The 25,763-nt window shown below is 33.4% G+C and overlaps 2 protein-coding genes across 2 annotated transcripts; both read left to right on the top strand.

Annotated features, from left to right (window-relative positions):
- Window positions 1-209: 209 nt before the first annotated feature.
- On the top strand, window positions 210-776 carry LOC135137875 (uncharacterized). Its single transcript, XM_064067636.1, has 2 exons — window positions 210-506; window positions 557-776. Exons 1-2 carry the CDS (start codon window positions 313-315, stop codon window positions 753-755), a joined length of 393 nt encoding a protein of 130 aa, XP_063923706.1. The 5' UTR covers window positions 210-312; the 3' UTR covers window positions 756-776.
- A 7,242-nt stretch (window positions 777-8,018) lies between these two features.
- LOC135137823 (uncharacterized protein K02A2.6-like) lies at window positions 8,019-11,760 on the top strand. The gene is made up of 2 exons (XM_064067575.1): window positions 8,019-11,547; window positions 11,603-11,760. The coding sequence occupies exons 1-2, from the start codon at window positions 8,367-8,369 to the stop codon at window positions 11,671-11,673; spliced, it is 3,252 nt and encodes a 1,083-aa protein (XP_063923645.1). The 5' UTR covers window positions 8,019-8,366; the 3' UTR covers window positions 11,674-11,760.
- The last annotated feature ends 14,003 nt before the right edge of the window (window positions 11,761-25,763 follow it).

The following is a 25,763-nucleotide window of genomic DNA, read 5'->3' as shown; positions in this document are numbered from 1 at the left end:
TATAAAAACAAAATAATCTAAAACACCATAATGCACATCTGATTCTTAGAACCTTCGTTACTTTGAGATAAGCAATCGGGTGTTCAGGGTTGTAAATTACCATTATCATAATCCTAAACAATTGAGAGTTTCCAATAAACACTTTTGCAAACACTCTGCACCTGTACAACCCCTACTCTTCTTCTATCACTCCTACTTTACCTGTACAACCCCTACTCTCCTTCTCCAACCCCTATAAAAACGGAAAAATTTGCACGTAAAATTCATAGTTCCATTAGTCGTCGAGAACACAGCTTCTTCAGACAGTTCAGAATGGCAAATTCTCTGCAGTTATACACTCCGACAAAACCCACGGACTCCGGGTGTTTGGTTTGCTGCCACCCCGAGGTCTCTCGTCGGGCAACGTTGTATTGGGGAAATCAAGAACCCATTTGCGAGGGCTGCTACAAAAAAATACATCTTCAAGCAGCAGCCACTGATGCACACAACACACAACCACATCATCGGTAAGTAAAATTTAAGTTTCCTAGTTTCCGATCTAATTCCTTTGGTTTAGTTCTAGAATGGAAAATTCCCTGGAGTTACTCACTCCTAGGAAACTCACCGACGACAAAAGGTGGTGCTCACTGTGCTCCGACGCCGAGGTTCCTCAACGCGCAACCCTGGAGTGTCCAAAATACGGACCTCTTTGCCGCCGCTGCTACAAAAATATATGGGAGTTGTGGGAAGAGTGCAAGTGGATTGGACGTCGATAACTCTTGCCGATTATTATTATTGGAAATGCCCTATGTCTATTGTGTTTTTTTTATCATAAAATTTTGTTTAATTAATTATTATTTATTATGATATATTTTTTTGTAAATAAATAGCCAATAACAAAAAAACTTTCTTTGTCTTACACATTTATTTTATTTTTATTCCAATGATCACAACTGTGAACAGTTTAGGATTATAAGAAAGATAACGAACAAGTTATTGTTATTGTACTCGTAATGTTTAATGATCAAAGAACCCCGGAGAACCCTAGACAGCGTGTGATCGAATTGCGGTAAAAATTTTGCTTAAGGCCCCTCCACACAATGTCAAAATAAGGCAAAACACCGAATCATTTTGCACCTTGATTTTAACAGTTGAAGAGCAGGGCTATACATGTACATGCTTATGACATAAAAATGTTTAAGGAAGTGTTTTGAAATAAAAACTAAAGTGCATTTTCAGCGAAAACTATAATTCGGTGTGCTTGTAAAAAATATCGAGGTGATAGAGAATTATTCTATACTTTAGGCTCCGTTCTTACTTTTCTTCTAAAATTTTACTTCTTTTAGTACAAAAACTGCAATGAATTTCGGGCGAATTTTGGTAAGTTAGGCAACCCAATAGCTAAGGCGATAAGCTGTAATTTAGGGCCAACACACGTTTTATGTGTTTGGTAAATAGAGTGCCGATATCCCTGCCTCTATACACTGAACCTCTACATTTAAATATTAAACAGTTACACAGGAAAGTATAAATGTAAATACTGTAATAAGTATGTAAATATTAATCAAAAACATGGATAATAAAAATGGGGCAATCAATAAAATCATTTCCGGGTCAGTGGTGGGTCTTAATCATTTCATTACTTGGTCTTAGTACCCGTAACGATAGAAGTCTTGCCTGAATGCCGGTCATTTCCGGGTCAGTGGTGGGTCTTAATAATGAAATTCAAAAAGCTGTTTTGTTAGGAACCTGTCATATTGTTCGTAAGTTTCTCGAACAGTCTGATCATGTCAGTCAGATTAGATTAGCACCAGTAGGCTAGAGTAGTGTAGGTCACTTTCCAAGTGATGCGCGGATAAATGATCGGTAGTTACGCTAGACTTTTGGGGATGGGGTGAGATTATAGAATAATAGCAGACTAATTAGTATGCTGTAATTCTAGAATCTCGAAAGTTGTTTTGTCAATCTAATCTATGCATATCATTACTTGGTCTTAATACTGTAATGATAGAAGTCTTGCCTGAATGCCGGTCATTTCCGGGTCAGTGGTGGGTCTTAATAATAATAAAATAAAAATAATAAAAATTTAATGGTCTTATTTTTAATAACTTAATAATATTTTTGTCGCAAGCCGCATATAAACATTTAATCTCTGCAATTGAATCAGAATTTATTAACCCATCTGGAGAATCTCCTAAAAATTTTCAATTTGGTATTTGTATAGACTTGTTTGTAAGGTTCGTATAAAACACTATTTGCGAAACTAGAAAATAGGATATCACTTGACTGTCCAGTTTTATATCCTTTTTAAGAATTGCAAATTCTCATATACAAAAGACTAGGTCCATTTTTGCGAAATTTGATACCATGTTTAAGAATATTTTTAGGTTTTAAGCTGGTATTATATACCTATTACCTATTGTAAAACTTCTTCTTTATTTTCACCTAAAAACCCAAAGGATTAACGACATTAGTAACTAAGTACTCGTAATCCAATGAATTCAGGGAATGCCTAATATTGTATAAATTCTGCGAAAGCTTAGGTGATTATCAAATTTATTATTCTTACAATATTTCGTAGGGGTGTATTTGTCTAAGTGTGGAGGGCGGAAAATATGCAGAAAAATTTTGAGAAATATAACTTTCTTAATATATGCAGAGATATGCAGTTGCATATGCTCCAAAAATAAAAAAAAAAGCGTAATAACCGAACTAAAAAAAATTAAAAAATGAAGTCACATCTAAACTTGGAGATTCATTTAATATCAGAAAATCTGGCATTCGCAACCCAAAGATTAAAAAATTAGATCTCGGGGAAAAACTCACTGAAGATGAATTAAAAAAATGTGTGGTTAGACAAAACCAAATTTTGAACAATATTTCTGTCTGGAATTTATTGGTGTCCAAGAAAATGAAAAAGAAACATTTTGCTATTGTGGAAACTGACCCTGTGACATTTGCAAGAATCTTGGAGTTAAAAACACTCACTGTAAAATGGGATACATGCAGAGTTTTTGAATATATTAGTGTGCTTCGATTTTACGACTGTGGGGGATTCAACCATGTAGCTACAAATTGTAATGCAAAAATTGTTTGTCTCAAATGTGGAGAAGAAGATTATGAAACAAGTAAATGTGGCAAGGACAGAGAATGTTGTGTAAACTGCATCAAAGAAAATGAAGTTAACCCAAGCACTGAGACTGATGTTAATCATTCAAGATTCGACTCTTCTTGCCCGGTATACAAAAAACAGGTGATGTTAGCAAAAAAAAAAATTGATTACAAAAAATAGCAATCAAAGTCCAAAAATAGTGCTAAATGCTTATTGATCCTATTTTGGAATGTTCAGTGTCTTCGTAATAAATTGAACTTCTTAGAGGCTTTTCTCATTGACAATAATTTTGATAGTTTGTGTATTGTAGAGCATTGGTTAAAACCTGCAGAATCCAGTATTCTGTCCTTGGAAGATTATGATGTAAAATCACATTTTTCTAGATCACGTTACCAACATGGAGGTGTGATGACTCTCTTAAATCGAGATCTATTGTGTACTAGTTTAGAAAACATAAATTCTCTGTCAATTGAAATTCATTGTGAGCTGAGTGCTGTATTTATAAGAGAGTTTGACTTAACATTAATAATAATAGTATATAATTCACCAAAGGGTGACTTCAATAATTTTATAGATACTATAATCAAGCTCTTTGATGTAGTTGAGTAAAAGTCTAAATTTGTCATAATAGGGGGGGATTTCAATTTGCTTTTTGGTACTAATGATACAAAATCGAAATATTTCTGTGATCTTTTATTTAGCTATGGTTTTCTTTCCTTTGTCACATTTAAAACACATAATAATAATAATACTTTAGATAATGTATTTGCTAATGTATGTAAATAAAAATTCTGTAGGTGCCCCTTAGTATTCCAAGATCTGATCACACAGGAATATTGGTTAAATTACGGTTAAGTAAACCAGCATATGACAATTTGATGAGGACGTGGATTTCTATCGATAAAACTGCACACACGAGAGGATTTTTATTCTATCATCCATCTTGTTTCTTACATTACATTACATTACTTACAAAACAAAAACAGGTATCTATATTATCGACTTGACAAATACATAAAAACAATAAACATAAAAGTACATGTTTCAATTCTCTACACTCCCCCTTGAACATAATTTTTATGTTTTGACGAGTCCAAGTTTTCCTCTGTGGAGACTGTGACTTTCTCTAGGCAAAGCCTTAGTCAAGACATCAGCGATCATCTTCGTCGTCGGAACGTGATCTATCCTTATATCGTTTTTTTCGATATGTTCTTTTATAAAGTGGTGTCTGATGTCGATGTGCTTCGTTCGCTGACTGTATGTGCTCATCGTGAGGCTGATGGCGCTCCTGTTATCACAAAAGTGCATTGCGGGTTTTTCTACAATTTCTGGTGCGAGATCTTTTGCCAATTCTCGTAACCATAAAGCTTCTTGGCAACTAGATGACAATGCCATATACTCAGCTTCTGTTGTAGATAGCGCGACCGTAGACTGTTTCTTACTATACCAGGAGATTGGTGCATTCTGTATAGTAAAAAATATCCCTGATACGGAATGTCTATCGTTCGTGTCGTTGGCCCAATCGGCGTCGCTGAATCCGATTAGTGAATCTTCGCCGTGCTTACTAAATTGCAACTTTAAGTCCATAGTACCTTTGAGATATCTAAATATTCGCTTGACGGCGGACCAGTGTGCTTTACCTGGGTTATTGCAGTAACGGCTGACAACTCCTGTTGCAAAAGCGATATCGGGCCTTGTTCCCTGACAAACATATAGTAAACTTCCAACAGCTTCTTTATACGGAACTTTCTTCATTTCTTCAATTTCTTCTTGTTCTGTTGGTGACTGTTCTTTACTCAGTTTCTGGTTGACATCCATCGGTGTTGATACTGGCTTGCAGTCTGCCATGTTGAATTTTTCCAAGGTTTCTTGGATATATTTCTCTTGGTCAATCCATAATTTCCCTGCTTGAATGTCCCTTGTGATTTTCATTCCTAAACAGCATTTTGCTTCTCCTAAGTCTTTTGTTTTGAACGAATCGTTTATACTTGTTTTTGTAGACGCCATTAGTAATTCATTACTTGCCAAAATTAAGAGATCATCAACGTAGACTCCAATGATGACAGTTTCTTCGTCATTTCTTTTAAAGTAAATGCATTGATCAGCTTTACTTTGCGTGAAATTTAATTCGTGCAAAACTTTATTGAGTCGTTGATTCCATGCTCTTCCGCTTTGTTTCAGTCCATACATGGATTTTTTTAGTCTGCATACTTTAGATCTTTTATTTTTAGCTTCAAAACCTTCAGGTTGGTAAACGTAAATTTCTTCTTGTAGTTCACCATGTAAATATGCTGTGGTGACATCAACGTGGTGCATAAGTAAATCATGTTTAGCTGCTAAACTAAACAGGAATCTGATAGAATTATACCTGATCACTGGTGAAAATGTTTCTGTATAATCTAGACCTTCTGTTTGTGCACAGCCTCTCACTACTAGGCGGGCTTTATAGCGTTCTACATCTCCTTCTGCATTAGTCTTTTTCTTATAGACCCACTTTGTGTTCAAAATTTTTTTGTCTGGAGGTGGATCGACTAGAACCCAAGTCTTATTTTCCATCAGAGCCTCATATTCCTGCTCCATTGCTTCCCTCCATAAACTTCTTTCTCTACTTGTTAGGGCTTCTTCAACTGATTGTGGATCTGTTGTATTTTGGTTCATCGTTAGGTAAGAAATAAAATCTTCCCTGATAATTGGCTTTGGACGTCTCTCACTTCGACGAACTTGACCATTTTCTTCATCTGCACTGGAGTATTCGCTTTCTGGTGAATAATCTGGATCTTTGCGGTCATCTGCTTCGGCTCTTCCAACTTCTGCGTGTTCTTGACTGGTGTTTCTCACCAATTCTTCGCCGTTCTCGCTTGTATTCGAACTCACTGTTACTGTTCTTGATTTATCATGTCGTTTTTCACTTTCTTCTGCATCTAGAGTAACCTGGAAATTTTCACTAGAGTTGATTTCTGTTTCAATTGTCTGCTCTATGAATACTACATCTCTGCTCTTTACTATTTTGTATGTTTTGGGATCAATAAGTCTGTATCCCTTGATATCTTCAAAATATCCTACAAAAATATATTCTTTAGATTTTGGGTCCCATTTCCGTCTCAATTCTTTTGGCACATGAGCTAGTGCCTTACATCCAAAGACTCTAAGATGGCGTAAGTCAGGTTTTATTCTACTCCACATTTCTTCAGGAGTTAAAGGAACCGCTCGTGTTGGGGACCTGTTAATCAGGTAGCTTGCAGTAGCTACAGCTTCTGCCCAATATTCTGTGGGGAGCTCTGCTTCAATGAGCATACTTCTTGCCTTTTCTACAATAGTCCTGTTCATTCGCTCTGCGATGCCGTTTTGTTGTGGATTATATGGGACTGTTAAATTGTGTTTTATGCCTGCTTTTCGCAATAAGTCTTGAAGATTTTTATTAACATACTCTGTTCCATTATCTGACCAAGTTTCTTTATTCTCTTGCCAGTTTCATTTTCTACCATCGCTTTAAACTGTTTGAAAGTTTCTGTTACTTGGTCTTTACTTTCTAGAAAATAGATAAAAACCTTCCTTGAATAGTCATCTACAAATGTGAGCAAATATCGGGCTCCACCGATCGATTTTGTTTCCATAGGACCGCACACGTCTGAGTGTATCAGCTCTAATACGCTATGAGTGTGGTTATTGCTTCGTTTGAATGGTTGCTTGTGATGTTTTCCCTTTACACAGGTCACACAAGGTTGCGCACTGCATTCTTTGAAATCAAGCCCTGTGGCTAGGCCACTCTTTAATTTTTGCATTCCCTTTCGATTTAAATGACCAAGACGCCTATGCCATAACTCTCCATTTGCTTTTTCAGTTGCATAGCATACTGACTTAGTTGGACTGTCCAATTTGTATATGCCGTTTGTTTGTGATGCCGTTGCTATTAAACTTCCATCTTTAGTAGTAATCTCACAACCATTTTTGCTGAATGTAACGGTATAACCTCCATTAACAATCTTACTGACAGAAAGTAGGTTCACAGCAATTTTTGGTACATACGCTACATCTTTCACAAATACTTCTTCAGTTTTTTCGCTTTTTACTGCAACTCTTACATTTCCCACGGCTTCCGCTTCCATCTTGGAATTATCTGAGGCGCTGATTTCTATATTTCTGCACTCTTTTGGATTTTCCAACCAATCTGAGTTTGTTGTCATGTGGCATGAAGCGCACGAGTCAACGTACCATGCACCTGTGTATTGCTGGTTGCTGGCTGCAAAAGCAAAGAATGAGCTTTCTGCTTTGTTTTTAGACGTACCTTTCCCGTTATTCCAATCTCTCGGTTTTTCTCTCTCAATGCCTTTGTTGGATTTCCTGTTCTTACTGTTGCAGTTGCTGGCATAATGTCCAAACTTGTTGCATGCATAACAACGAACCTTGTCACGATCAGTTCTCCTGTTTGAAAGTAGGGCTGCTGCATTGTGGGAGCTACTTCCAACTGAACTATTCTGAATATCTTGCAGTAGTTTCGTTTTAATTGAATCAGCTGTGATTGCTGTTCCTGAATTCTCTATGCCCATGATCATCGGTTTGTACTCTTCAGGCAATCCAGCAAGCAGGAGTGTTCCTACCCATTCATCAGGAATTTTGAAACCAATACCATCCAGTTTGTGGGCGGTTGTGATGATTCGATTTACATACTCATCTACTGAACTGCAGCTATTCAATTGTGTTGTCACAAGAGTTCTGAGGAGACCAACTTTTCTTGTCAAACCATTGTCTTCGAAAGCCCTTTGCAACTTATCCCAAGTTTCTTTGGCTGTCGTGGTTTCTTGGATATGTACGTAATTTATCGGGTCAACTGTGAGGATGATCTTCGACTTTGCCTTAATGTCTTTCTTTGCATCTTGTGTGTAGGCTTCAATTCCTTGTATACAGCCCCAAAGGTCCTCGTTGTTACAAGTGTAATTGGCATCCCTGCCATTTAGTGAGAATTAGTTAAGTTGGCAATGACCAAGATTAATGTACTGTGTATTTTGTTACCTGTAGAATGTTACACGTAGTTTAGTTTTATTAAAGATATAATTGAAACAAGCCTCTTTCTTACAACAAATGAAACATGGTGTCAGTGTGGGATTAATAATAATGGATTATTAGGAAAACGATCAGCCACCTAAACAAATACAACAGATGGATGTATCGTAAGTGCAAGTTCCCGAATTGAGGTTAGGATAACCACGTGCAAATTCAAATACTGCAAATTCACAAAAATCCAAGTCATCTGAAGAAAGTAACAATAAATACTAACATGGCACAAGAAATGGGAATGTTTCAAAGGCCCCCAGAGTTGGATTTTTCAACAAACGTATCGTTCAAATGGGATTTATGGAAACAACAATTTGAACTTTTCCTAATGGCTATTTCGAAAGAGGACGAGACAGAAAAAAGGAAAATAGCGATCTTTCTCAACGTAGTAGGGGAAGAAGGAGTAAAAATTTACAATTCCTATAAATTAGGTGAGCAAGCAGACTTAACTCTCGCAATTGTTTTAAATAAGTTCGGAGACCATTGCAAACCGAGAAGAAATGTGATCTACGAGAGGTACTGTTTCCTGAAAATAAGACAAAAGGAAGGACAGAGCTTTGATGCCTACGTAACTGAATTAAAAAATGCAGCGATGAAATGTGAGTATGGCGACCAACAAGACTCAATAATTAGAGATCAAATTATATTTAACGTAAGAGAAACACGGCTACAGGAACAACTAATTAACGAAAAAGATATTACGTTAGAGAAAACACTAGAAAAGTGCAGAAGTGCCGAAATAAGTAAATTCCAAATCAACGAGTTTTCCAAGGGAAATCAGCATTCAATGGCAAATGTGTCAGCGATCAACAAGAAAAAACAACCAATGAAACAGATGAAAACTGGGAAACCAACTACGAAAATAATAAATAACTGCAGAAATTGTGGACAAGTAAGTCACCCAGTAAACAAATGTCCAGCGTTCAATCAAACATGTAGGAAATGTAAGAAGCCAAACCACTTCGCAAAAGTGTGCAGAAGCAAAACCAACAGCAACTATAGCGTCCACGAAATAGAAGATGAAGAGGTTAATATGAGCAGTCTGCAAGTTCTAAATCTAAAGATCGAGGGAATCACTGCGGAAGAAAACACTTGGTACGAAGAAGTAGAAATTCAAGGTCAAAAATTAAATTGCAAAATTGATACTGGTGCTCAAGTATCAGTACTTCCGTATAATGACTTCAAATCACTGAACACGAAGAAGAAATTGCAGCCTACAAATGTCACACTAGTAGCGTATGGAAATAAAAACTTCAAAATTACTCCAGTTGGACAAGTGACACTGAAACTGAAAGTTGGAAATCAAATAGCAGAAGTTAATTTCGTCGTCGTTAACCCTAGTTCTGGTGCTATTCTTGGGTTACAAGATTGTCTAAAATTGCAATTAATTTCCAGATCAACCAAAGTAAATGAGCCACAGAAGTACATTCACGAGTTAACAATGGAAATGGTTACTGAAAAATACAAATCAATCTTCAATGGTATTGGAAAAATTCCAGGAACACATCACATCACTGTAAGCTCAGAAGTCAAGCCAGTAATTAATCCACCAAGACTGGTCCCTTTAAGTCTACATACAAGATTGAAAACAACTTTGGAAAAATTCAGCAAAGAAGGAATCGTCAGCAAAGTCAGCAAACCAACGAAATGGGTGAATAATTTGGTAATCATCGAGAAACCAAATGGTGAACTACGCCTGTGCCTTGATCCAAAAGATCTGAACACTGCAATTCAGAGGGAAATATATCAAATTCAAACACCGGAAACCATCATTGCACAACTAAGCAACAAAGAATATTTTTCCGTCTTCGACATGTGTCAAGGGTTTTGGCAAATTGTTTTGGATGAAGAAAGCTCCGAGTTATGTACGTTCAATACACCTTTTGGTCGATATAAATTCAATCGTCTTCCATTTGGTCTAAAATCCAGTCCAGAGGTATTCCAAAAGAAAAATGAAGAAATGTTTGGAGATATCCCAGGAGTACACGTGTACTTTGATGACATTATAATCTCAGGTGAAGATGAAAGAGCGCATGATCGTAATTTGCAATTGTTTTTAAATAGAGCAGCTCAAAACAATGTTAAATTAAATTCAACCAAAGTTCAATTTAAAGTAAAAACTATTCGTTATTGTGGTCACATTATTAGTAAAAATAGTGTAGCAATGGATTCAAAATTCACTAAAGCAATTACTGAACTTCAAATTCCTAAAGACAAAAAACATTTGTTAAAATTTCTTGGTATGCTTAAGTATTTAAGTAAATTCATACCGAATATGTCCCAAATTTCAGCTCCATTGCGTGAATTAACTAAAGAAAATACACCATTTCAATGGGATGAAATTCACACAGAAAGTTTCAATAAACTAAAAGCTATTATAGCCAAACCACCAACATTAGGTATATTTACTAGTAATCAACAACTAAAAATACAAACTGATGCCTCAAAAGATGGAGTAGGTGCAGTTTTATTGTCCAATAATCAGCCCATAGCATTTGCATCTGCAGCTTTAAGTTCTAACAAACAAAATTGGGCACAAATTGAAAAGGAAATGTATGCTATTGAATTTGCTTGTAAAAAATTTCATTATTATACCTATGGTAGACATGTTATTATTAATTCTGATCACAAACCATTAGAGTCAATTTTCAAAAAAGGAATAAACCAAATTTCTGCTAGGCTACAACGCATGCGATTACAATTGCTCAAATACGAAATAACTGTTGAATATTTGCAGGGTTCACAAATGTTTGTTGCAGATTATTTATCCAGATCGTTTTTAAATGAGATAGAACCTGATAGTGTAGATTTTACAGTTCACACACTACAAAAGGAAATTATAATTTCAGATGAAAAGCAGAACCAAATTAAAGAAGAAACAAAAAATGATCAAGATCTAAAACAAATTTTACATTTTTATGAACATGGTTGGCCTAATAATGTTAAACAATATTCAAAGGTAGTTAAACATTTTTGGAAAATTAAACATGACATTACAGTTAATAATGGTATTATATATTTTAATGAACGAATTGTAGTTCCTCAATCGTTCCAAAGTTATATGTTAAAAATTTTACACGAAACCCATCTAGGTATAGAAAAAACCAAAGCTAGAGCTAGAGAAGTATTGTATTGGTTAGGCATGTGTAAAGACATATATGAATATATATCAGGCTGTGAAATGTGTGAGAAGTTTAATAGAAATCCGCAAAAGGAACCTCTTATGTCGTATGAATGTCCAACGCGACCATGGTTTCGAATTTCAGCTGATATAGCTTATTATGCTGGTAATGAGTATCTTGTTGTGATTGACTCATATAGTAAATGGATTGAATTGAAAAAGTTGAAATATAAAGATTCTCATGAGTTAATCAAGCATTTTAAAGAAATTTTTTCACGACAAGGTATTCCTGAAGTCCTTATTGCAGATAATATGCCATTTAACAGCTTTAATTTCAGAAATTTCGCGAATCAGTGGAATTTTAAAGTCATTACTACTAGCCCAAATTATCCGCAATCTAACGGACTAGCTGAGAAAGGTGTAGGAATAGTAAAAAATTTGTTTCGAAAAAATACTGATATAGACTTAGCACTGTTAGAGTATAGGACAACACCAATTGTAACTTTAGGATTTTCACCAAGTCAGTTACTAAATAATAGACGTTTAAGATCAAAATTACCTGTCAATAACAAATTATTAAATACTGAAAATATAAACCCGAAATATGTACATGATAAATTAAAATCTAGTCAGATAAATCAAAAAAAGTACTATAATAGAAGTGCAAAAACATTGTCTTCATTTGAACCGGGTCAAAATGTGTATGTAAAGAATCATAACAATTGGGAAAAGGGAAAAGTAGAAGATAAGTACGACACACCGCGGTCTTATATTGTAAAAACTGAGCAAGGTCAAGTGTTTAGGAGAAATAGACGTCACCTTCGTGAATCGAAAAAGGAGTTTGTTCCGCGTGGTAATGTTGTCGATCCAATTTCTGATTCTGAAAATGAGACATGTACCCCTAGTATGAATAATTCGACCCCTTTTAAAACTGTGTCATCCCCAACAAAAATTAATAATGATGTAAATGTATGTTCAGGTAAGGAACCTGTAAGTCGACCTCACAGAAATAGAAATATGCCATCCAAATACAATGATTATGAAGTGTACGGTGTTCCTTCAACCTTAAAATAGTTTTGTAAACTTAGTGAGGGGGGTGTTACAAGTGTAATTGGCATCCCTGCCATTTAGTGAGAATTAGTTAAGTTGGCAATGACCAAGATTAATGTACTGTGTATTTTGTTACCTGTAGAATGTTACACGTAGTTTAGTTTTATTAAAGATATAATTGAAACAAGCCTCTTTCTTACAACAAATGAAACACTCGTGTTCAAGATACGCTTGCATCCCAAACTTCCATGTGTTGTAGTTTTCCCTACCTTTCAGTTTTTCGATAACTGGGGTGTAATTCTGTGCCATCTTGACAAAAAAAACTCCGCGCTCTCGGGACACTTTTGTCCTGCTCTATGCAACTGGGCCAATAACCTGATGAGGACGTGGATTTCTATCGATAAAACTGCACACACGAGATGATTTTTATTCTATCATCCATCTTGTTTCTTACATTACATTACATTAGGGGAAATGTGTCTGAGACGGCATGTTAGATAAGATGGCATACTATCGTTTTTACTAAGTTCGAATTTGAATTTAGCGCTTTGAGTAACGCCATCACGTGACTGTGGCGTAAGTAGAAAATGCTACGTAATTTGAGGTTAACTGGCGAGATGGTTTTCATGTTTGAGCAAACTGTTGAAACAGGTAAGTGTTAAAAACTTTTATCCGTCTCAGAAAAACTCTCGTAAGATTTATTTTGAGATAAGTTGAAGGTTCTAGTAGTAATTTCTTATTTTTATTGTAATTGCGCAATAAATTCATGACCACAAACCCAACGGTTTTATTCAAGATAATTCTTTAAAGGTGCACTTTCGATTTAAACGTACTTTTATGTGAGATGGCACAGTAAATCTAAAGATGAGATGGCATGGAGAATGTGCGGGCTTAGTTCGAAAAGCAAAACAGTTTATTTGTGATCTTTGCAAATAATAAAAATTGTACTTTCAGAGTTAACTAATATTTTGTTTCTTTTTCAAAAAGTTGTTTTCTTTAATTATTTAATTTTTGGAAGTGTATTTAATGTTTTTTAACGGCATTTGAATATGTTTATGAAAATGTTATTTTGTTTTTTGATAAATAAACGTTTAAGAAATATTTTCTATTTTTTAACATTTGGTTAATGTTTTTGTTGTAAAATTTTAATGGTATGCCATCTCACCCTTAAGTATATAGATGAGATGGCTTGTGCGGTTGAGATGGCGTAGTGTTAATATTAGTTTATGCGAAAAAGGTTATCGTTTCAAATATGCTTCAAAACATAGTTTTGTGTTAACTAAGAAAATGCCCGAGGTGAAATAAATTAAACTTTTTTTTTTTTAATTTTTTATGAGGCGATTACAAAAAGTATGCCGTCTCAGACACATTTCCCCTACTTACAAAACAAAAACAGGTATCTATATTATCGACTTGACAAATACATAAAAACCATAAACATAAAAGTACATGTTTCAATTCTCTACACAATTCTCTCATTTCAAAAATTGTACGTCCTATTTCACAGTATGGGAAAATTCTGTTCTATAATTTTTTGTATTTAGTTGATTGGAGTTTTATTAACTATGATTGTAACACATGCGTTATATTTTCTATATTTCTAGAAACTATATTAACAAATTTCAACGCTGCGTTTCCTGAAGAAAGAATAGTGTGTAATAGATCCAAAGTTGACAATATAATTTGGTTTACATCTGATCTAAAAAAAATGCGACAAACTCTTCATTTATTGCACGACTCATACAAATTATATGGAACTTTGCATCTGAAAAAAATGTACAACGATTACAAATATAAGTATGAACAAGCTATCAAACAAGCCAAGATTACTGCTAATAATGCTTTTATTAAAAACCATTGTAACAACTCGAAAGCTATGTGGTCGTTGATAAATAGAAATAAAAAACGAACAGTTCAGGACACTACTAAAATATTACCAAACGATTTCAATGCATATTTTACTAATATAGCTACCGATATTGTAAGTTCCTTCCTTGTCTACTTCAAATTAGAGATGTACCGACTAGTGTCGGCCGACTAGTCGGCTTTGTCAAAACCGGTTAAAATTGGTTTAATTGACCGAAAATTGGTGTCAAAGTGTAGATAATCTTCCGCTAGTTACGATTCTGAAATCACCGTCACGATATCTGGTCCAATAAACACGCAAAGCGAATTCAAAATTTCCAAAAATTTTCCAAAAAAGTGGTTAAAATTGGTTAAGTATTGTATAAACTGCCCTAAATTGTGTTATTCTTTGTTTTTGTACAGAGTTACTACAAAACATTAAATGTTAAAATTATCCAAACAAATTTAACACATTTTTTGGAAAACAAAGAAACTTTAGTTATTTCTTTTATTAAAATAAAACAAGTTTTTAAGGTAGTCAGAGAAATAGAAAAAAAAACACACTGTCTGTTGCATTTATAAACCGGTTTTAGCAAAGCGGAACAGTCGGCCGACTGTAGTCGGTACATCTCTACTTCAAATCTAGATCCTGTCAGAGTTATGTCATCATTTGATAAAGAATCAAACAAATTTTTTTCATTTCAGACGGTCAGTGAGGTACAAATTCGTGATAAGTAAATTAAAAAACAAACATAGTAGTGATATTTATGGTTTAAATGTTAAAGTTATCAAATCAGTTAAGGACATACTTATCCCACCATTGACTAAAATCTATACTTATATAATAAAGCTGAAGCTTTTGTTTATTTGAACACGCATATCTCAGAAACTACTGGTTCAAATTCAAAAAATCTTTTTGTGTTGGATAGTCCATGTATCATATCTACATATAGGCTATACAACATCACGCTACGACCATTAGGAGCGAAGTAGCAATGAAAAATTCGGAAAAACGGGAGAATTATTCCTCCTTTGACAGCTTCCATTGCTTACGCTGCTTAAACGGTTAAAGTTACGTAAAAATCATGTATGACGAAATTGTTCCCCTCTAAAAGTTCTAAAGAAAAGTCCGCGACAGCATATGTCTATCTTTTAAGGTCGAGTCAGTATAACCTTTTTTATGGTAATGAAATTTGTTCTAAAATAATAATGCATTAAGTATGTATAAAATTCTCGCGTCACAGGGTTTGTAACCGAACTTCTCCGAAATGGGTTGACCGATTTGTATGAAATTTTTTACGTATATTCAGTGGGTCTGACAATAAGTTGTAAACTATTTTTTAAACCCCTAAGTGATAAGGGTGGCCCACCCTAAAAAATGTTTGTCTATTTTTTGGAGAAAATTTTGTATTTTTATTTTTTTAAGATTTGGCATCAAAAAATACACATAACCCTAAATTTTCACCTTTCTACCGCCAACCCCCATTTTTTAATCGTCTATAAAATAAAAATCAATTGCTGTTCCTGTTAGTCTCGCTAAGACTCAAAAACGGCTTGACCGATTTGAAATTTTTTTTATATTACGGGGATGGTTTGTAAATAAAAAAAATAAGGATAACTTAAAAGAACAGTTAAAAAATAAAAACATTCTAAAAATTTTGTATGGGAATCGCCACTTCGAATTAATTTCAATAGTTGGTGTTTCTGACGGACCTGTCGTCTAACTGACGTGTCATACAAAACTAATTCTTCCGTCCGATTGTGAAAAGTATATTGCATTTCAAATCGTTCTTTGTTTTTTCCTAAAAAAAAACGTCGTTTATTTTAAGAAAAGTCTTAGTTAAAGTGAATTTAATTACACATTGCGAAAGTTACTTATTCATTTTGATCTGCCATTCTTTTTACCTATATTCACTTTGTTGGTTTCGACAAAATCTCAAACTTTACCGTTATTCGATGATTTAATTTGAAGTTTTCAATATTTTAAAATTCTCAAGACAAAATTTACAGATTTGATTGACTGTGAAAATAATTCTGTGTCGTTTTATGAAGTTCATTAAAATGCCGAGAAGACGACAAGCTCACATAGGTCCGCGAAGTCAATCAAATGTGCGACGAACTACTTTAGGTGCAAACCGCAATGATTTATTTCATGGGTAATTCGGATATGGAAGTTGATCAGCGTTGTGCTCAAAATCAACATAATCAAACATTGAAGCGAGACATTGGGTGGTATGAATAAAACTGAGTAGATACTCATATTCGAAGTACGAAGTACCTACTTCATTATTACTCTTATATACCTGAGCATCTACTCTATGTACTGAGTACCTACTTGGGAACATTGTATCTCCCCGGACACAAACTGAACATCTACGCGTTTTGTGAGCATTTAATCTAGAAATGAGCATCGGCGTGGCAAATAACTGAGCTGTCTGTAAAGCAGCTTAGAAAACCAGTAGGATCGTTGTAAGAATGAATTTTAACTAAACATGGTGACTTTCATGAACGTGGAACGTCGTCAAAAGGTGCATTCAGTTTGAAAAACACATTAGGAGCAGGAATATCGAAAACTTTTCATGTAATTAACTTTTATTTATGCATAAATTGTGCAGTGCGTTCTTTCTAACACTGTCCATAGAGATTCCCATCTCAAGGTGTCTACCCCATGCTAACTTATATTTTGGTAACTCGATTTTTGCCTTGATGGTTGAACACTGTCATTGTTGCCCTTTTTGTTGTATCGAGATGCTACTTGAGCATCAACTGTTACTTACTGAAGTATTAGTATCATCGAGAAAAACTAGAAATATTTTGATTTGATATTCGAGTAGATACTTCGTATTTCGAGTATGAGCATCTACTAGGTTTTATTTATATCAATTGATTGTCAAAAAATTGATCGAACGTTGTTTCGATAGAACTTCCTTCGCACCAAAAGTATAATGAAACCTATTCAGCATTTTCGAGTTGAGTCTGTTCTTCACACAATTTTGTGATAACCTAATCAACATTTACTATCAACACGTATACCACCTTGGATTGATGCAGTGTAATACTAAAAATAACTGTATTGTATTCCCAAAATTATCTGCGAAAGTCGAGTGAGCCATTCCATCAATTTTTTGGGGGGAATAAATAAATATTCTTAACAATTTACCATGCTTACAATAACTTTAAAACGTCTGCAAGATCTCAAAGTATTCATTTTTGCAACTCTTGAGTTATTCACTAAAATAAATTGACTGATCCATAGATTTTTTTGAGTCACTGTAAAAGCAAATCTAAAAAATATGAATGCAATGATAAATTTTACGAAAATATACTGATAATGTTTTCCACATTTTAGATAGGATTTATTCGGCAAAATCTTGAGATGACGTCTTCAAGTTTTTGGGCTTGATAAACAGATATATTTTGATTGAAAACCTACCATGTCAAACAGTAACTTCAAAACGTCTGCAATATTTCAAAATTCAGTTTTGCAATTCTTGATTCAATCAATAAAATAAATTGACTCAGTGATTAATTTTTTTGAGACAACCCCTATAAGCAAAACTAAAAAATATGAATGGAATGATAAATCACAAGTATAGTCTCATCCTATTTTGGACATTTTAGATAGGATTCATTTGGCAAAATTTTGGGCTGACGTCATCAGTTTTTTGGAGGGGATAAGTAAATATATTTTGAATAAAAATGTATTATGCTTATCATATGTTCAAAACATCTGCAAGATTTCAAAGCATTCGATTTTGCAGATTCAAAATTAAATTGTAGATGAAACGAAGTTCACGGGGTCAGCTAGTAATTAATAAATGTATTACTAGCTCTGTTTTTCCGAATTGTCTGAAGATAGCTACAGTCATTCCATTACATAAAAATGGTAATGTCAACGATGTCAATAACTACAGACCTATCTCGCTGCTTCCCGTCTTATCCAAAGTTTTCGAAAGATTAATGGTTGAACAAATCCTTAAATATTTTAATGAAAACAACTTGTTTTCGAACAATCAGTTTGGTTTCCGTAAATCTTTATCCACCGAAAAGGCTGTTCTTTCTTTAATCGACTATGTTATACAAGCACTTCAAAATGGTGATTATTTTCTAACCACATTTTTAGACCTCAGTAAGGCATTTGACTGTATGTCCCATGAGATTTTAATAAGGAAACTCTTTTTTTATAATTTCAAGTCAGTTGCCATCAGGCTAATACTGTCCTACCTTTCTAATAGAATTCAAATAGTAACTATAGACGGTGTGTCTTCTAATCAAAAGGAAATTACATATGGAGTACCTCAGGGCTCAATACTGGGGCCATTACTTTTCTTAATTTACGTAAATGATCTGCCACATTTTTTGCCTCATAATTATTCTGTAGTTCAATATGCAGATGATACCACTATTGGTAAATGTGTATCAACCACTGAATTAGTGGCACCTTCTTTTCTTAATATACATTCCCATACAGAACCTGGGTTTTTAGCTAATAAACTTTGCCTCAATAAAAAAAAATCGGTTAATATGATTTTTTCTCTGAAAAGAAATAACATATTTCTAAATACTGAAAATATCACTAAGTTCCTCGGTATTATTTTAGATACAAAATTACTATGGCAAAAATACGTATTTATTAAGAAATCTATCCAATTTTGTCGATCGTGATGTATTAAAAGTTGCGTTTCATGCCCTAGTACAGTCTCACTTGAGCTGTGGGATTCTCATCTGGGGGCATTGTTCCTCACTTAACAATCTTTTGGGTCGTAATTAAGTGAGCATTATTTTTAATACTTTGTGCATTAAATTTTATACTATGCGCAATAACATTTGTGCATTAAATTAAGTGTAAATTGGAATAATAAGATTATTGTTTTGGGCAGTGATTTTCTGTACTGCGTGCATTATTGAAACTGTATAGAAAATAACAAACAAAAATAGACCTGCTGTATTAAAATGGATTTTATGAATGCATACAAAATTAACAAAAACAAAAGATATTCATAGCAAAAAAGTAGCCAAACAAATTAAAAGTTTTGAAAAAATTAACAAAAAAACTTAAAATAAGCATTCTTTCATCAAAAAACTCAATTACTAAACATTGTTAATTTATTGAATAATAATTAATGCTTTTTTGGCTTCAGAAGGGCGGATTCCTTCCCTGCCGAACTGACGCGAAATGAAGCACATGACACGTATTTTAAAGAGTGGGAGTGTAATGCCCACTTTACTGTGAACTAATGCACATTTTAGTAATTTACCGAACATTTGAAATGCTTGTTTATTTTTTCTCAAATACAAATTGATTTATTAAAGAAACAGTTATTTTAACGAATGAGCAAATTTAATTAAATAATTCTAAATTGCATTATTTATTGCGCAAATAGAAAAAATAATCTGCCATTATTTTATTTATTGCCCTTTCAGTTTTACAAATGCTGAAATAGTTTCTTCTGTGCGGAAATGTTTTTAATAATGTTGTGACTTATTTCACATTTCATTAAAACTAGTGCGCATTTAAATTGCTCTCCAATCTTTTTAGGCTTCAACGGAGAGCAGTACGAGTTCTTGCTAGTATTGGATATCGAGATGATTGCAGGTCCTACTTTAAATCTTTAAACATTTTGACTTTACCTTGTCTATATATTTATTATTGCCTTAAATATGTAATACACAACATTAACTCATTTCCTTCATTAAATTCTTTTCATGAGTATAATACAAGGACCACTAATCTCTCAGTTGAAAAATTTAGGATTTCTCGTTGTAGAAATGCCACAAACTATTTCTGCATAATATTTTTTAATAAATTGCCTAATAGTGACCGTAATCTTCCACCTAGTCAATGTCTAGAGTTAGTTAAGTCTTTTACTTCCCGAGCGTAAGCAAAGGAAGTATTGTAATCGAGTCCGTCGGCCGACTCTCTACTTTTACGTTTTCTCGATCTTTCATGACCCCTAGAAGACGAAGAAATAGGTCTCCCATTTCCGTCTGTCTGTCCGTCTGTCCGTCTGTCCGTCTGTCCGTCCGTCTGTCCGTCTGTCCGTCCGTCTGTCCGTCCGTCTGTCCGTCTGTTGTCCCGGATTTTTATTAGACAGATAATCTCCGAAAGTACTCGACCGATTGTTGTGAAATTTTGTACTTATATTAAGAATATCATGTAGATGGTAAAACGCTAACCAAAATTTGTCTAATCATCCCCACCACTAATGCGATGACGTCACTTCAAAATTGTACATAGTAAATGGGTTTTCAATTGTATAAAATAACATAGTCCTACACATGTAGTTTACAACTCCGAATCGACTTTTCACCCGAAACGTCCAGATTTTTGGAAAAAAAATCAAAATTATAAAACAACATTTTGAAATTTAATTTTTAATCTGCTAACCAGAATGCTTTGAAATGTTGCAGATGTTTTAAGGCTATAAAGAGCATCATAAATCTTTAGTCAAAAAATATTTGCTTACCCCCTCCAAAAACTTGATGACGTCAGCTCAAAAGTTTGTGGAATAAATCATATCTAAAATGTACAAAATATGATGAGTCTGTACTTGTGATCTATCACTCCATTCATATTTTTTGGATTTGCATATACAGGGTGACTCAAAAAAATTAATGAATGCGTAAATATATTTTATTGATTTAATCAGGAACTACAAAACCGAATGCTCTGAAATCTTGCAGATGTTTTAAGGTCATAAAGAGCATAATAAATGTTTAGTCAAAATATATTTGCTTATCCCCTCCAAAAACTTGATGACGTCAGCTCGAAAGTTTGCCGAATAAATCTTATCTAAACTGTACAAAATATGATGAGTCTGTACTTGTAATTTATCACTCCATTCATATTTTTTGGATTTGCATATACAGGGTGACTCAAAAAAATTAATGAATGCGTAAATTTATTTTTTCGATTTAATCATGAACTGCAAAACCGAATGCTTTGAAATCTTGCAGATGTTTTAAGGTTATAAAGAGCATAATAAATGTTTAGTCAAAATACATTTGCTTATCCCCTCCAAAAAATTGATGACGTCAGCTCGAAAGTTTGCCGAATAAATCATATCTAAAATGTACAAAATATGATGAGTCTGTACTTGTGATCTATCACTCCATTCATATTTTTTGGATTTGCATATACAGGGTGACTCAAAAAAATTAATGAATGCGTAAATATATTTTATTGATTTAATCAGGAACTACAAAACGGAATGCTCTGACATCTTGCAGATGTTTTAAGGTTATAAAGAGCATAATAAATTTTTAGTCAAAATATATTTGGTTATCTTCTACAAAAAACTGATGACGTCAGCTCAAAAGTTTGCCGAATAAATCGTATCTAAAATGTACAAAATATGATGAGTCTGTACTTGTGATTTATTATTCCAATCATATTTTTGGATTTGCATATACAGGGTGACTCAAAAAAATTAATGAATGCGTGAATTTATTTTATCGATTTAATCAGGAATTAGAAAACCGAATGCTTTGAAATCTTGGGAATATTTTAAAGTTATTATAAGCATGGTAAACTTTTGTTCAAAATGTATTTGTTCATCCCTCCTAAAAAAATTTATGACGTCACCCTTAAATTTTGCTGAATAAATCCTATCTAAAATGCAAAAAATATGATGAGTTTGTACTTGTGATTTATCATTCCATTCATATTTTTTAGATTTTCTTAAGAGGTGGTTCAAAAAAAATTAATGAAGTCAATTTATTTTATTGATTAAATTAAAGGCAACACTTATTATTAGTATTACACCCCAACCAACCCAATTTGGTAGACACAAAATTTGTTAAAGGAAAAACTCGGTTGAAACATAAGGGTAGCACGCTTATTTACATCGACTTTAACATTACAGACCTGCATTTGTTCACTTGGTTCCGCGAATGTGAAATAGACATGTTTATAATCAACCAATTATGAATTTCACCGTCAAGAATTAAAATAAAACCCAATGTTTTATATAATAAGCGGAAGTCGAAGCAATAAAACCGATGGTCGTTTTGTTTACAGTTTCTCTGTTTGGCTCTCACGTATGCTGTTACGCTTGTCATCTTAAATTAAGAATGTTTATACATAAACGATTTTCAGTTGCCGTATACGTGAGTAAATTGTTTCGTTATTTTATTGATTATAAAAAATCAATATTCAAAACGACCCAATTCATTTTCCCGAAAATTTGGGAATACAATAATTTTATTCTTAGTATTACACTACATCTATCCCAACTGATATCCGTGTCCTTGCAAAAATGTTGATGACGTCATCGCAATTTTAAATTCCCACTACAAAAATGTAATGAGAAAAAAACACAATAGCCATGCAGTCGTCAAGTTTCCGACAGCGAGGGAAGTACTGTCTAAACTCTTTAGACCAATTTTTTTAATTAGCAATAGCTTTTACAGTTTCAACGAATACTTAGATTATATTTTTTAGCATTTTGCAAATTACTTTCGGAAATTCCGTTATTTAAGTGTATTAAAAGTATGTTTGAGACGTTATCCTGTTGCTTTTCAACTTGAGTTTGCTTTGAAAGCATTTAAAACAGTACACGTGTGTCAATATGTCGAAGATAACTCAAATTAATTTATAGATTAAATCTTTTCCTGAATTTATTCTTCAAGAAGGCACTGTGTTTTGTAGCTTCTGCTACAAACCGCATTTCTACTTACAAATATATGTTTTTGGGATCACCGGCAAAATTTTTTGCTACAATATTTCTAAAAGTATTTAAAAATAAATTGTTACAAAAATACTAAAATGGCCTGTTATTATTTTTTTTTTATTTATTTGTCACTAATGTAAGACAATAATTTTTAAAAATTTTAACAAACAAAATTACTCTGAGTCCGGTCCTTCGCGTCTCGACCGTCCCTGGCACGTGGCATGGTTTACATTTACTAAGTTTTATGAAGGGTCGGCTGTAAAGTACTTTAAACGTCAAAGCCATAAACGCCAAATATGTTTGAGGATAGTATACCAAAACATCAAGGAGTTGTGGGAAGAATGTAAGGGGATCGGACGTCGCTAACTGTTGCCGGTTATAGAAATGTCCTTTGTTCAATGGTGTTTCCTTTATCATATTTTTTTTTTTACTTAGTTATATACTTAGATATAGTTTTTTGTAAATAAATGGGCAAAAACAAAAAAAAATTTCTCTTCCCTTCCACATGAATTTATTTTAATTGCAATGGTCGGAACTGCGAAAAGTTAGGATTATACTTAGTAAAGATAACGAACAAGTTATTGTTATTATGATATTTAAAGATCAAAGACGTACGAGGAACAAAGAACGCCTAGGATAAATAAAATAAATACTGCATCACAAAGGAGTGAAAAAAATTAAATTCAATAATTTTTAATATTTTATTAAGAGGTTTTTAACAAAAAATAAGCCAATATGGGACTGATTAAGTAAAGTTCATCTCTTTTTGACAGCATGCCTTTTATTTAAGTTGTATCAAACTTTTCAGTTTTGTTATGTATTGAACAACTAGTGAATTTAAGTTCTTCTCAATAGTTCCAACTTTTTTACTTCCTGAGCGTAAGCAAAGGAAGTATTGTAATCGAGTCCGTCGGCCGACTCTCTACTTTTGCATTTTCTCAGCCTATCATGACCCCTAGAGGACGAGAAATAGGTCGCCCGTTTCCGTCTGTCCGTCCCGAATTTTTGTTAGATAGATAATCTCCGAAAGTACTGGGCCGATTGTTGTCAAATTTTGTATTTATGTTAGGTATATCATGTTGATGGGAAAACGCTAACCAAAATTTGTCTAATTATCCGCACCACCAATATGATGACGTCGCTTAAAAATTGTACATAGTAAATGGGTTTTAAATTGTACCAAATAACATAGTCCTACACATGTAATTTATGACTCCGAATTGAGATTTTACAAGAAACGTCCTGATTTTTTGAAAAAAATCAAAATTATAAAATAACATTTTGTAATATAATTTTGAATCTGCAAAAACCGAATGCTTTGAAATCTTGCAGATGGTTTACAGTTATGATAAGCATGATAAATTTTTAATCAAAATATATTTACTTATCCCCTCCAAAAAAATGATGACGTCAGCTCAAAAGTTTGCCGAATAAATCCTATCTAACATGTAGAAAATATAATGAGTCTGTACTTGTAATTGATCATTCCATTCATATTTTTTGGATTTGCATATAGAGGGTGGCTGAAAAAAGTTAATGAATTTGTGAATATTTTTTATTGATTTAATCAGGAACTAAAAAACTGAATGCTTTGACATCTTGGAGATGTTTTAAACTTATGATAAGTATGATAAATTTTTAATCAAAATATATTCACTTATCCGCTCCAAAAAATTGATGACATCGTCAGCTCAAAATTTTGCAGAATAAATCCTATATAAAATGTAGAAAATATGATGAGACTGTACTTGTGATTTATCATTCCGTTCATATTTTTTGGATGTGCATATACAGGGTGACTAAAAAAAAAACAATTAATGCGTGAATGAATTTCATTGATTTAATCAGGAACTATAAAACCGAATGGTTTGAAATTTTAGAGATGTTTTAAAGTTATCATAAGCATGGTAAATGTTTGAACAAAATGTATCCCCCCTAAAAAATTGATGACGCCACTTCAAAATTTTGCTGAAAAAATCCTATCTTAAATGTGTAAAGTATGATCAGTCTATACTTGTGATTTATCACTGCATTATTTTTTTGTAGATTTTTTATTAGATCTGCTTATACAGGGTGTCTGAAAAAAATTAATGACTGAGTCAATTTATTTTATTGTTTAAATCAGGAATTGCAAAACTGAATATGTACTTTAAAATCTTGACGTTGTGAAGTTATTGTAGTAACTTTTTCATCAAAATGTTTATCAAACCCAAAAAATTGATTACGTCGTCTCAAAATTTTGACGAATAAATTCTTTCGAAAATGTGCAAAATATGACCAGACTATACTTGTAACTTATCATTTCATTCAAATTTTTTTGATTTGTTTATACAGGGTGACTAAAAAAATATTGAATTAGTCAGTTTATTATTGGTCAAATAAAGAACGAGCCACCCCATTTTCTCGAAAATGTGAGAATACGCTCGTCTGTATAACAATAATAATAAGGTAAGACTTGTGATAATAACATTCAGAAAATTTTGTTTAATTGAGGTTAATGAATAATCTTAGTCATCTATTTTAAGGCGATAAACACATTCAATGATATAAATGTATAGGTGACCTTCTTCCGAAGACTAAAAACATAAACATAAAACATAAAAAAAATTCAGTATAGCTTCAAATTCGATATTGTTCGAATGAGGAGTCATTAAAGTTTGCATGTGTTTGGTATAGGGCTTGATACTGGGGACGTACAGCTCAACAAATGCAGATCTGCAGTCATCACGGTACTGAAGTCCAGCTATAATCCTAACAGCATATCCTGTGTCGACAAAAAGAATATCCCCAAACTAAGTTACCATACTTATTGAAGAGTGAAAAAATTTGTCGAAAGTTGTTTCGACAGAACGTCCCTCGCTCCTGAAGTACAATGAAACATATTCAGCATTTTCGAAAAATTATAAAGTTTTGAGGATTTTATATTTTTTGA

This window comes from Zophobas morio, unplaced genomic scaffold (genome assembly GCF_036711695.1).
Source record: "Zophobas morio isolate AGI-343-1 ecotype UQ-CSIRO unplaced genomic scaffold, CSIRO_AGI_Zmor_V1 ptg000030l, whole genome shotgun sequence".
NCBI classification, from domain to species: Eukaryota; Metazoa; Arthropoda; class Insecta; order Coleoptera; family Tenebrionidae; genus Zophobas; species Zophobas morio.
This window is presented reverse-complemented; position numbering and strand designations above follow the sequence as displayed.